We start from the raw sequence: 13,710 nt of genomic DNA, 5'->3' as shown, positions 1-13,710 counted from the left end.
TTTCAGGAACAAACATATATTTTCTGGTCTATAAAACAGTTTCTTGTGGGTTGAGAAGGTAGATAAGTGAGATTACAAGTGCCTGGCATCTTCACTCAATTGGCCCTTGGCAGTAAAAGGATCATATTACTCTGTTCATCACTGTAAGAGTTCATTATTTCTGGCATAACCTGGGGAGAAGCTTTCACCAGAAATGGTTCTTAAACCTTTTTAAGATAATCAGTCAAAAGGGAATAGTAAGCAACAGACCAAATACAGCATAATCTAGAAAAAGTTCTTTTCTTAAAGTAAAAACCCCATAATTTCAATAAACCAGTTTTTTTCTTCAGAATACCTTTAGCTACCCCAGAAAATGAAAAATTGAAGTGTGTCAATTGGAGAAGGCTGGTCTTACGTCTCATGGGAGTCGTCGTTCCCTATGATTTCTATTCCTTTTTCTGTCTAAATTTCTGTGAGATCTTAGACCATGGAATGACATTACTGACTGCCTACTTTCTCTATCCAAAGCTAAGACCTAGCCGGACTGATAAGCTGAGACTACAAAAGAGAATAAAAACATAAACAAGCATATAATAACTTAGCTGTGTGTCTTGGTGCATTTTATAAACTAGCATTTTTGCTATAAAAATTTCCATCCAAAATCTGATAATTTTTTATTTACAACTTTGGTTTATCAACACTTTCTCCAATATAATAAAATCTGTTTAACCAGCTTCTCTGAAGTCAGTGATTATCAACAGGAGGATACACTTACTGCTCCTCATGCTTCTTTCTGGAACTCAGGCCTGCTATGAGATCAGCTGGTTCTAAGAAGTGATGCTGCAATGAAGCAGAGGAGTGCTCTGAGTATGACTGTGCTCCTCCTTCAGAAATTCCATGTTTAGTCTGACAAGAAGTCACATCTGAATCTTTACCATGACCAGAAGACTGTTTCCCATCAGGTTTCTTTTCAATCTCACTTCATTTTCAAGAAAAATATCTAGTGCACTGGTGGAAGAAGTGATGGATAGTGATGCCTTACAATCATGCCTCGGGCTAGAGGCAACACCTAAGCAGTGACTGTGCAGGTCCTCTCCTTCCCAAGTGCTCTGTTTACAGCTGCCACCCATTTAACCCCTGAGCCCTACTTGCTCCTATGGAAAAAAAAAACCCTGTAGAAGACCTTTAGGAGGGCTCTGTCTTTCCTGACTGGTTTGACAGAGGTGATCAAGTGGTAAAAACATTGATGGATGCCAGTTGGTGTGGGATGGATATCAGACACTGACGGCTTGTAATGTGAAAGGAGGGCTGCATCTGACAAGGGGATAATGGAAGCAGATGGGAATGAGGTTGAAAATAGGAACAAAAATGATCAAAGGGGAAGGAAGTGAGTGTACTACAAAATGTAAGGCTGAAGAGAAATTACAAAGACAACAAGAGATAGGAATAAGAGAAATCTAGAAAAGTTGAACAAAGAAAGAGGAAGAAATAGGGAGAACTAAAAACTAAAGACAGAAATACCAAAACCAGCAAAAATTACAAGGAGTGAAAAGCCAGATGCAAACAAAAGAGGGAAATTTTGATAGAATTACTGGAAAAATATATTAACAATGTAGGATGGTCATGATGAAAAAATTAAATAGGTAACATGAACAGCTTGAATGTAAATATATCATTTACATTTTATAGTCCAAAAGAATGATGAAGACACTAGAACCTCAGCTGATGGCTAGATTTTTGAATTAGATTAGACTGATCAAAATTTAACTGAAGGAACATGAAAGAAGGATGAAAGAGCATAGGGCTGCATGCTGTCTCTCTTTTAGAATTAAAAAAGGCAGCATACTGGTCATTCCAGAGAAAACATGTGGATTCTGGAACAACTCAGACAATAGCTTTGTTTTCTTTATTTTTAAATATTTTCTTCCTTAATTAATGGTGGCAGAAGACTAACATGTGGTGAGATTTGAGAAACCACAGTGACCATATTAGTTAAGCGAGAGAAGATTTCCTTTCAGAGCTCTAACCTAGGAAACAAAAGTATCTCACATGCAGATTATTAATTAGTTGTGTGAAAAAGAACAAACTCTTTCCACTTGCCACAACGTGAAGGTGAAGCACAAAGCATCTGTAAAGAAGGCTGACTGATTGAAAGAAACTATTGAAAAGGTAAGTTGGACTAGTTACCTTGTGTTAATTTTGGAATTCACTGAATGGTGAATTCTTCACCTTCTGAAAGACTGTTATTTATGCTGGATATTGGATATATTACAAACTAAAAGCACAAGAATCATTTAAATTAGAAAGCACCTGATTATAGAACAAGGTGAGCAATCATTTTTTTTAAAGGATCAGCTAAAACTCTGATTTATTTTTAATTAGCCATTAAAAATCTGATCTATATTTTGATGACTCTCATTCCATGAAACTATGTTGAAAATATACAGTTTCTTCACAGGCTAATCTTGGTATTCCAAAGGTAAGTTGTTGTCTGAGAAATATATTGGAAACTGTTACTAGAAGTGCTTGTCCGAATATGCATGACAATCATGATGGACTTGGTGATTTGAAGTCACAGATGTTTTTGTAATGGAGAGGGATTTTCTACTTCAGTTACTCATTATCTGCTGGTTACATGACTGCCATGTGTTAGGTTTGCCTTTGTGTAATGAAGTTTGCTTTGCAAGACACAGGTCCATCCAATTCTTCACTCCCAAAGTTATGAGAAAGAAGCACTAGAAATGCTTCAGTGAAATATCCCACAATGACATATCAGCAAATTCTATTACCAATGGAATGTGTTCCTACTCTGAATTTGCTGTTTTTAACCGGGTTTGAGCCCTTGTTTCGAACTGTCAGGGACTGTGAACAGGAATCAGTGGTTTTCTTCAGACAGTGTTTACAGAAAGAGAGTTCTCTGTAAACAGGATTGAGGCTGTTATATATAGCTGTGTTACTACAGAGAGTATGTGCACCTCAGTTTATCAAGAGTAAATGTACTATGCCTTGCAGCACTTGAGGGACAGGAGATTTCAAAATGAAGCTTGTGTTTGCTTTCTAAGAAAGTCCAGAAAATACCTTACAAGGCTCATCTCAAGTTAGTTAGATGATTTCCGTTACTACAATTTGACATGCAAATGACAAGTCAGCAAAACAGCACAAAAATGTAGTCAAAAGAAAAGTCAAAGCCCCTTTTAGCAAAGGCTCAAAGCATGGCCTGAAAACCTGTGAAGTTTTAATGATGGAAATTTTTATGAATTATAAAATAAAAAATAATAGAGTGAAAAGTACTTCACTATTGTGATTAAGGATGTCTTGAAAGATTCCCAAGGACTTCTGTCTTCACCTCCTCGTCTTTCCACTGAAACTCACACATCTTCTTTCCTCCATGTTACTGGACTTTTATTGAAATAAAACCATTTTCAAGCACTTAACTATGTTATGCATTTAATCATAACCTGCTCCAGATCTGTGAGGACAAGGAGTGGTTTAGTCCAAACAGCAATAAGGAGGCCAACTTAATCTTACAGTGACCCTGTTTGAAGTTATTTGAGTGATTGATAGATTTCACACTTTCTTGCTTTGTATGCATCAAACAGTGAAGATTGCTGTTCAGCAGTAACAATCAAAACATGAGTGCACCACATATGCATGCATATTTAGGTAAAACAAGGCTCATTTCAGGGATCTCTGTGCTCTTCCATGCAAATGGATTTGGTTATAGACGAAGTCTTGAATCCTATGAAGATAAGCCATTGAGAAAATGACATGTGCCTTCTTAGATGATTGTGAACTATTACAGCAGGGTGCTTTAAATGTACCAGTTCTTCTTTTTACACCAGACAGTGTTTTTGTTTCATTCACTGGGTGTAGTCAGTGGAAAGAAGCACCAATCTTAAATTGCTAGGGAGCCACTGCTACTGTGATATGCTCAGTTTAGAAAAAAAGATGAGTGAGCAGAACATCTATCATCCTGTGTTTCTTTATGTCCAGTGTTCTATTAATTTAATAATGTCTTAGACTCTTACAAGACTGTCTGTATTTATGACATATGGTGTCTCTAATGAGATGACAAACACAATTTCTAAAATAAATCAGGAGTTCAGAGAGGGGGGGTTTACATTTTTTTTTGGTTTTTTCCCCCTTCCTGCTAATGCAAACATCTTAAGTTATGTTCAGAACCAAGGCCTAGAAAATAAAGTTTCTAGGTTTTAAAATTCAGAAATCATGAAAGGAAATATTTTCATGTCTAGTTCCAAATAACTTTAGCAACAGACCTGAGCAGCATGAACATGAACAGCAAATGTTTGTGCCAAACAGGCAAATACAACCACATTTTACTTATTTACCTGCATTTACACATTTTGTTGTTAGCAGATCAGGACAAACATTTGGGTTATGTGCACCTTGACATATAACGGATTACTATTTTTTTTCTTCTAAAACAGTTACTAATCAATTTGGTAATTATTACTTGTCTCATTTCACAGTTTTACTCTAAGCAGTCTTTTTGATTTAAATGACTGAAGTTGAAACTACTCATCTGTGTGACATTAAATGCACCCTTGCAAAACCAGGTAATCATTTGGGATGCATTCTGAGAACAATGGCAATTAACACCTTGCTTTTTATGATTCTAATTCTAGCTTGATTATTTTAAAAATAATATCATTACACAGGTAGACTAATAAGTAAATTAATAAAATATTTGCCTCCAGCTTGCATGTTTTCAGCACAGAAACATTTTCCTTTACATAAAAAACCAGATGATTTCTGTTGCTTGTGAGGAGGAAGTGGTGGTTATTTCAATTTAACTCTGTGCCTTTAACTAATGCTGTTATTTCTTGTTTTCTAAATTAGAGTGTACTCCTGTTGAGGCTGGTGGCAAATGTGCTTGAGGCAGCCAAAATAGACCTTAAAAGAATCACACATCCTCTTTCCCCCAGCCTTCAGATGATTTTCAAATTGGGTAAGTACTAAAATAAAACAGGTAATCTATAATCCATGTATATCTGTGGCAAATGTATTAAACTGAACATGTAAGTGGGATTGTACTTATAAGGATGGACTATTCTTAAAATTACTTGATGACTGAATGTTTTTCTTCCAAGAATTCTGTCTTTCCCCTCAGGTCTGTCTTTATGCATTGTCTTTTGTTTGTATAATTCAAATAGTATGTTTTTTCTTAAGATTGTGGTTTAGTCTTACTTTTGAGTACTCACCCACTGCTTTCATAGTGAAAAGAAATGTGATGATGTGGGTAAAGTGGAAAAACACTAAGCTCAAAAAATTCAAGGCTTATATATTTAATATTCAGAACATAAGTGTTTTTGAATACACATGCACAGACATGTGCCCATATGTAGTACATAACCAATGCTAGCACACACCACCTTACATATATATATATATGGAAATTTATTTTTAAATTTACCTAATACATTAATGCTAAATAAAGATGTAAATATACAGATTATAAAGGTGCCTATTGAAACACTGCTAGAAAGATTTAAATCAAAAAGGAAATTGTGTTTATAAGAATTCTGATTCAGCTTCCTCAGCAGCCAGTGCATGTTTTTAATAACTTCAGTGAATGCCATTTCAAATTCAGAGAAGGAAGTCAGCTCAAGAGATTTAAATCAGGTCTAAACCTGATCTCTGCAATTCTGACTTCAGTTTGAGTCCTTCGCTGCAACTCTCATACTAACCATGCTCAGGAAGGTTCTGCTGGCCAGTGGAAGTAATTTTGTGAATAAGTGTGTGGCTGGTGGTGCCTTCTGAATTCCTGTAGAATCAGGGAGAATATGCATCTCTCCTGTGATGAGTAGTTGTTGTTCCCCATATGATCTCTCCTGAGCTCTTCTGTGAGCTAAAGAGCCTTTTCTCAGTGATAATCTGGAAAGATGTCCCTTCTTAGCCCTCCTTGCAGGCTGTAGGAAACACCTGTGCTCCCTTTCTTCCAAATACCTTCACCCACTCATCTTCCTTCTGTATGTTATGTTCATGTTCCAGAGTGGCTTGGTCTAAGTGGAATTATATCTTCTTGTTTATAGAGAAGATATGCTGTCAGACTCTCTTTGTATATTTTAACCACGTAGGTCTTAAACAGACGTGAATGGCAGACACCTAGAATGGTATTTTTCTTACAACAATAAAATAACAGTTTCTAAAATAATAACCTAGACAGGTGCCCCTTTAATTCTGTCCAACTGAAGAGTTACTGTAGCTGCAGCCAAGTGCAAAGGGTAAAAGAAACACCAAGCAAGGTCATGAGTGTCTGGCTGGATGAGATCAGAAAGTGTAAAGCAGCAGACAGTGACTAAAATTGTCCAAAGATGGGCTAGGGGACCACAGCCCCAGGTTAATTGCATAACTTGCCTGCTTGCCTTATACATCTCTGCACTTCTGAGAGACACCATTAAGTTTTTTGAAATTTGCTTCAGAAGGTGTTCAAGCACTTTCAGACTGCCATATTCCTGCAGCTTCTAAAAATCAGTTTTGAAAAGCCAGCAGAGGAAGCTGGAGAGATGGTTAAATATTTGTTTAAAGGACAGGAAATCCAGATAAGCTGCGATACCTTAGCAACTTCGTATAGTTCAGGTCCTTACCCAACTGCAGCCCTCTGTCATGAGCCAGCATCCCCACGTGAGTCATCCTCATTATGTTTTTGGAGAGTATTCTGTCCTTTCCCCACCGCAATTTCCCTCTTCTATCTGGACTTCATCTGCCCCACTTTTACAATTTCTCTCCCTCTCTCTTTCGTTTTCACCATTAGGTAATTCCCAAACAAGAAGGTTTTGTTTTTGTAGACTTAAAGCTGACCCATGGGCTCTTCCCAATTAGTAGCATGACTAGCAAAAAGCAGACAAACTCTAGACAAAACTGCTGTTCATAGCCTTAACAAATATGGGACCTTGTGTCATCCAGCCCCTGAAATTACTGCCTTGCTGATAGATGCAGTTCTCAGAGACCAGCTAATGGAAAGAAGGGAAGGACTGAATTCATGCAAGGAATGCTGAGGGATTAAGTCTCCTGCCCATGGGGTCCTGTGTGAGGTGGAACAAGCCCAGCTTTCCACATGTGGCCACCAATGGCCTCTTCCCCATTTTATTTTTCTGTGACCTTAGACTCTGTGATCTGATTTGCAGAAGTCTGTCCTGGATGCAAACAATCAAGGCATTTAATCCTTTATGTAGCTGAAGTCCTTCATCATTTTAAGTGCTCTTAGAAGTGATGTGGAGGGGGATACGTGTCTCAAACTGAGCATCTCAAGTGGATGCTTAACTCTAATGAGTCAGGTTCTCCCTTGTAAATAAAGGTGGTAATACTTCCTCACCGCAGGGTGTTGTGCAAATTAAGTAAGCACCATTTATAAAACAGTTAGGTATCACAATGATAAAGAAAACAAATTGTTTTCATAGGGTTCTGTCTGAACTGCACACTGAACACTGCACTATACATCTGCGCACTCAACAAAAACAAAACACCAGTGCTCAGTCTGTTCATACGTTGTGTACTGTCCTTTACACTATAAGAGGCTATTATTCTAATTGCTCTTCAATTTCCTCACTAGTGTAACAAAAAAGGACAAATAATGTGATGTTGAAAGTGCTAAGACACACTGATAAAGTGTCAGAGTGGAAATAAAAGGTTAAGTGCCGCACTACTGTTATGAAGTATAACGGAGTGCTGTTTATTTTTTCCATATTTCCCTCAATACACAGATTGCCATTGTCATACAGAAGTTCTCAAAGTAAAATTTAATTTATTCTAATTTTTTGTGGTGCAAATTCAATGTGAAGTGAGAGTCACATATTCTCATATATCACTTATTAGCCTATGAATAAACATTCAATACGTAAGACTGTGCTCTTAATGACACTGATAAAAACCATTCACTTTCTACAACTGCACATTTTGTAGAGATTTGTGATTTGTTGCCATGCTCCAGTGATGAGATTTTGTTTTGAGAAGTCTTATTTCCAATTTTGTTTTTCTACTTGTTCACACTTCTTGTGCTGGTTTCCTCATCCAACCTGCTTTATTTTCTTTTCAGAAATACTTGGGAAAGTATTTTGAAGTCCTTCTGAACATATTTTTCTGAGAAGTGTACTGCCAAAATGAATTTTGTAAGTACCTAATTGATAAACTATATTAGTACATCAATAAAGCGATGGCCACACATTCCACCACATTGGCAGATAGTTGGTGAGTTCTTCATGCCTTGAGGAAGAGTTAACCAATGATATCTTCACAGTGGCTCTCATCTATTGATGCTTGGAATTGAAAATGCAGCTCTTTGAGGCTGCAGATCCAAACACCATAATTTCAGGAATGATAATCTGATGAGATGTTTTTGACAGCAGAGTTTACTGTTAAAGCACACTGTTTATTGGATTTGCACTACAGGTTTGGTGTTTGTGGTCTCAGGCTAGCCATCATAGGTTGCCTGTCTAGCTGAGTAGAGAGAAGTAATCATTTTTGGGCTTGATTTAGTCAAGCTACATTAGTATGAAATGCATAACACGCTAGAAAGGCATGTTTGCCTTCTCTAATGGTAAAGGAAGACTAGACACCTAATTCAAACTCAGACTTTCACACTGTAGAGTCTTCTGTGACAGCAGACTAGTCCTTTCTTCATAATGTATTTAAATATGGAGACTTTTGGGCCATCCAAAAGGATTATTTCCATGTTTGTAGTTTAAGTATGATTTTATGAAATTTCCTAGATAGTTCTTACAAGTCTTGTCTGTACTGTTAAATGAATTTGTAATTGGAATGTGTGGTCAGCTATCTACCATGTTGCTACTATACAGGCACTAGAGATTAACATCTGTGTGTTAACCGGTGTTCTTTTTTACAGACAGACCCTCGTTCCACAGACTACCCCTATTATTCAGACTATGCTTCTCTAATCATGCCACCTTGTTCTAAGCTGGAAGTCAGGAACTTCACAAAAGCATTTCTTCCAGTTGCATATTCACTGATCTGTATCATCGGCCTCTTTGGTAACATCTTTGTAGTGATGACCTTTGCTTTGTATGAAAGAACCAAGTCCATGACAGACGTGTACCTCTTCAACATGGCCATAGCAGACATATTGTTTGTTCTTACTCTTCCACTGTGGGCAGTGAATTATGCTGCTGACGAATGGATTTTTGGTGATTTCATTTGCAAAATGACTAGAGGCATCTATGCAATCAACTTCAGCTGTGGCATGCTGCTTTTGGCCTTTATCAGCGTGGACCGGTACATTGCTATCGTACAGGCAACAAAGTCTTTTAAACTCAGGGCAAGGACTCTCGCATATAGTAAACTCATTTGTTTGGCTGTGTGGATATCTTCAATTTTAATCTCTAGTCCCTCTTTTCTGTACAGTGAAAGTTACAGCTTCTCCAATGAAACCAAAGAGATTTGTGATCACAGATTTGATGGAATGTCTGAAAGCACAATGCTGAAATCACTGCTGCTGTGGCTACAAGTTGCATTTGGATTTTTTATACCTTTCATATTCATGATTTTTTGCTACGCCTTCATTGTCAAATCCCTACAGCAAGCTCAGAATTCCAAAAGAAACAAAGCAATCCGTGTGATTGTATTAATTGTAGCTGTTTTCCTAGTTTGCCAGGTACCTTATAACATTGTTCTTCTCATGACCGCTGTCAACATGGGCAAGATCGACAAATCTTGTGACAGTGACAAGATAATGGCTTATGCAAAGTACACCACTGAAGCCATAGCATTTTTACACTGTTGTGTAAACCCTGTGCTCTATGCATTTATTGGAGTGAAGTTCAGAAGTTACTTTGTGAAGCTAATGAAGGACCTATGGTGCAAGAGGTACAAGAAAGACAATAAACGTAGTTCAAGGACAAACTCTGATACTTATCATTCAAGACAGACTAGTGAAATTCTGACTGACAATGGATCATCTTTTACTATATAATACAATTTGAACAACATTATTAGTGAAAGGACTCCTCTCACCAAGCAACCCAAACCAATGTCACTGTGCATGTGATAGGAAGTCATCTGACCTTCTCTGCACCTCTAAGGGAGCTCCAGTGCTTTACAACTCCTTTCAGGAAATGAATTAAGATAAAGAATAATACCATCCTGTGTAAAACTAAAACCTTATTCACTTCTCTTAATGCTCTTCTAAAGTACATTCTCTTGGAATTATAAGGAAAGTGAAGTTTACAGAGGAACCCTCCTCATTTTGTAAGGAAAAATTGCATCTCATCTGTCCTACAACACTGAAATACACCCAAACTAACAAGTAGATGAATTAGATTATGTCTAGACTCATTCTTACATTCACATTGTTTCTGTTAATTACTTCTACCTGGAAATCCTACTGAAGTGTAGGTCTCCACTGTACTAATATTGCAGACTGGTCACATTGTGACAAAACTAACCCAAAGAGATGGCATTTTGAGCAAAGCACGACAAGGAATGCAAACCGAGAAATGAAGAAACGGGCCCAGGACTGCTGACAGAGCAGGGCTGAGGTGCTTGGTCTTGTAAATCTTCACCCAGTGCTCTTCTCAACAGAGTGTGAAGCTTTGCTCAAGAGTTTCTTCTCTTTGTTTGGCACAGGATTTGGGTGCTGGAATCCAACAAAGCTGATAATCTGATGAATGTCTCTTTGAGAAAAGTTGTCTCTTCCGAGCTGAAATTCACACTCCACTTTTTAAAAGGCAACTAACTGTCTGAAACTGCAATTATTCCAACACTTTTTGTTGGAACTTTATAGGTGACAAAATACGAAGCATTTCTTTGTGTTTAGCTACTGCTAGCAAAGATTCCTTAGGAATGAATTTACCAGCTCAACTATGCATATATATAGTTTCAGAAATTAGTTAGAAATTATTATCTTTAAAAAGCAGAATCTGACTTAATTCAGCCAGAATTTTTACTGAGTCAGTATTTGACTCACTATGAGTATAGGAATATTTATAATAAATGAAATTAGTTTTACCCAGCCTTGGCTCTTCAGCAAATCCTCAGTGGATCTGCTCACTGAGTGAGGTTCACCACTGTAGCAGTCACTGTGGGACAGTGAGATAGACAGAAGCGGGAGCTGAAGGACATGGGCAGGATGGAGGAGAGAAGAGGAGCACCACTGTTCGCAGTGTGCTGAAGTACGTACGAGTTCTCTGCAATTCTGCTGCGATGGGAGCATATGCCATGAAAGTGTCTGGATTTGTTGTTGTGTGGGACGTTACCCCTTCGGCTGTGAAAATTACTGCAATTTGCAGCTTGCTGTTTAGACTTGGTTGGGTTTTTTTTAAGTTCATAGTTGAAGAGACTGGGAAGCTTGTATCACTAACTACTACCCTGTATAGTGACAATGCAAAGGTCCAAGAAGGACAGTGCTGGAGCTGAAGATCCCTTGAGGAAAGACATTAATTTGGCACATGAAAGTAGTACTGCCTAGCTGGTGCAATCCATCTTTGTTTCCACTGCAGTGTGAGGTTTTTAAATATCAGTGCCAGATATGATAAAGATTGCATATATTTATCATAACTGAATAGCAATTTTGCAAGAATATGATAGAAAATTATGTAAATATGGATGCATGCAGTTGCTGTACATAGCAATGATGATTTTCTGGAAGAGAATTCAGCAAATAAAAAATGTAACTGAAAAGGAAAAAATCCCCTCAGATCCAAGAGTTCCTTGCTACATGTATTGCCATGAAACATTCTCTTATTCAGCGCAAAATCCCTCGTATCTGAACAGTCTGTCCATCGGAGGTTCCCTGAGGGAGCGGGCCCCAGGGCAGGAAGTTCACAGCTGAAGCAGCTGCAGCAGCTCTTGGGCAGAGCCTTCCAAGGCTCCAAAGTGTATCCCCCACCTCCTGCCACCCTGTGCCATGCTCGCATTGGCCTTCAGCCACCGAACAACCCAAGCACCGCCCCAACGGGGTTGGGGGCAAGAGAGCTGCCAAGGGGCAGTCACTGACCTCGCATGGTCACTGTCCCACCAGCGGTGACTTGCTGACGGACCCCAGCAGAGGGCAGGGAAAGTGTGCCACAGCCTTTCTGAAGTGGTTCCTGGCTGAAGGAGCATCCTTCCTCAGGGGTGAGGGCAGAGAAAGAGAACAAAGCAGGGTGCTGTAGTCCAGGGCCTTCCCCAGATAGAGGGGTCAGCCTGGGGGCTCACAGGTTGCCAGCTCCTTGTAACTGCGAGGGGACCAGGCAAGCTGAGTGTGGTGGTGTGGGACAACTGCCTCGGGCAGGAGCAGCACAGCTTCTTGGCCACTGGATTTTGTGAGGGTAAAATGCTCACTGGAAATGACATTGAAGTGTAGAAAATGTACCCAGCAGTTACCTAATGCATGCGGGAGAGAAGTCCTGCTGAGGGAAGAGGAATATGGTACACATGTGGGGCTAAAACAGAACTTGGAGTATGAATTGTGTTGGTGCCAAGGCCTTGCCAAAAGTCCTGCTTGAGGTGCAGCCAAAATCTTGATTGCCACGAATGAGTGCTCTGTCCCTAGGAAACATGGGGGCGAAGGACTGGGTGGATTCCTGTGATGGTTTAACATGTCTGGCTGCCAAGGGTCCACCAAAGCCTTTCTATCACTCCCCTCCTCAACAGGACAGGGGAGAGAAAATATAATGAAAGTCTCATGAGTTAATATACGGGCAGGGGAAGATCACTCACCGATTGCTATCATGGTACTTGAGGAAATTAATTGAACTCATTACCAGTCAAAATCAGAGTAAGATAATGAAAAAGCATGACAGATCTTAAAAATACCTTCCCCCCTACCCATCCCTGCTTCCCAGACATAACTTTGTTCCTGATTCTCTACCTCCTTCGCCACAGCTATCAGCGAGACAGGAATGGGGGTTACAGTCAGTTCATCACATGCTGTTTCTGCCACCTCTTCCTCCTCAGGAAGAGGAGTCCTTCCCCTGGCCTAGACTGGAGTCCCTCACACAGAAGACAGTCTTCCACGAATTTCTTCAGCATGAGTTCTTTCCATGGGCTGCAGTTCTTCACAAACTGCTCCAGCGTGGGTCCTCTTCTATGGCTTACAGTTCTCCAAGAAAAGGCTGCTCCAGCATGGGTTCCCTGTGAGGTCACAAGTCCTGCCAAGAAACCTGGTAGGATGGGCTCCACGGGGCCACAGGTCATGCCAGGAGCCTGCTCCAGTGTGGGCTTCCCACAGAGTCACAAAATCACAACCTTCTTTCAGGCATCCACCTGCTCTCGTGTGGGGCTCCTCCAGAGACTGCAGGTGGATCTCTGCACCCCTGTGGACCTCTGCTAGCTGCAGGGGGACAGCCTGCCTCACCATGGTCTTTATCATGAGCTGCAAATGTATCTCTGGTGCCTGGAGCACCTTCTCCCCCTCCTTTGCTGGCCGTGGTGTCTGCAGTGTTGGTTCTCTCATGTATTCTCACTCCTGTCTTCTCTGTCTACAATTACTTCTGTACAATAACATTTTTTTTTCTATTTAGCATCATTATCATGGCTGATTGGCTCAGCCTTGGCCAGAAGTGGGTCCATCTTGGAGGAGTTGGGTGACATTGGCTCTGCTGGATGTGGGAGAAGCTTCAAGCAGTTTCTCAGAGAAGCCACCCTTATAGCTCCCCCATTACCAAAACCTGACTGCACAAACCTGATACAACTCCCAAGGGGCTGCTGTGCAGGGAGAACCACAGCTCCAGCCACTGGGATGCCAGCTTTCTTATGCACATTTTGAGGGTAACTACA

The 13,710-nt window shown here is 39.8% G+C and overlaps 1 protein-coding gene across 1 annotated transcript; it reads left to right on the top strand.

The window, feature by feature from the left end:
* Positions 1–1,994: 1,994 nt before the first annotated feature.
* Positions 1,995–11,619, top strand: CCR6 (C-C motif chemokine receptor 6). Its single transcript, XM_017745950.1, has 4 exons — positions 1,995–2,148; positions 4,840–4,948; positions 8,036–8,108; positions 8,843–11,619. Exons 3-4 carry the CDS (start codon positions 8,100–8,102, stop codon positions 9,923–9,925), a joined length of 1,092 nt encoding a protein of 363 aa, XP_017601439.1. The 5' UTR covers positions 1,995–2,148; positions 4,840–4,948; positions 8,036–8,099; the 3' UTR covers positions 9,926–11,619.
* The last annotated feature ends 2,091 nt before the right edge of the window (positions 11,620–13,710 follow it).

Source organism: Corvus brachyrhynchos, unplaced genomic scaffold (genome assembly GCF_000691975.1).
Source record: "Corvus brachyrhynchos isolate BGI_N302 unplaced genomic scaffold, ASM69197v1 scaffold70, whole genome shotgun sequence".
Taxonomy (NCBI): domain Eukaryota; kingdom Metazoa; phylum Chordata; class Aves; order Passeriformes; family Corvidae; genus Corvus; species Corvus brachyrhynchos.
This window is presented reverse-complemented; position numbering and strand designations above follow the sequence as displayed.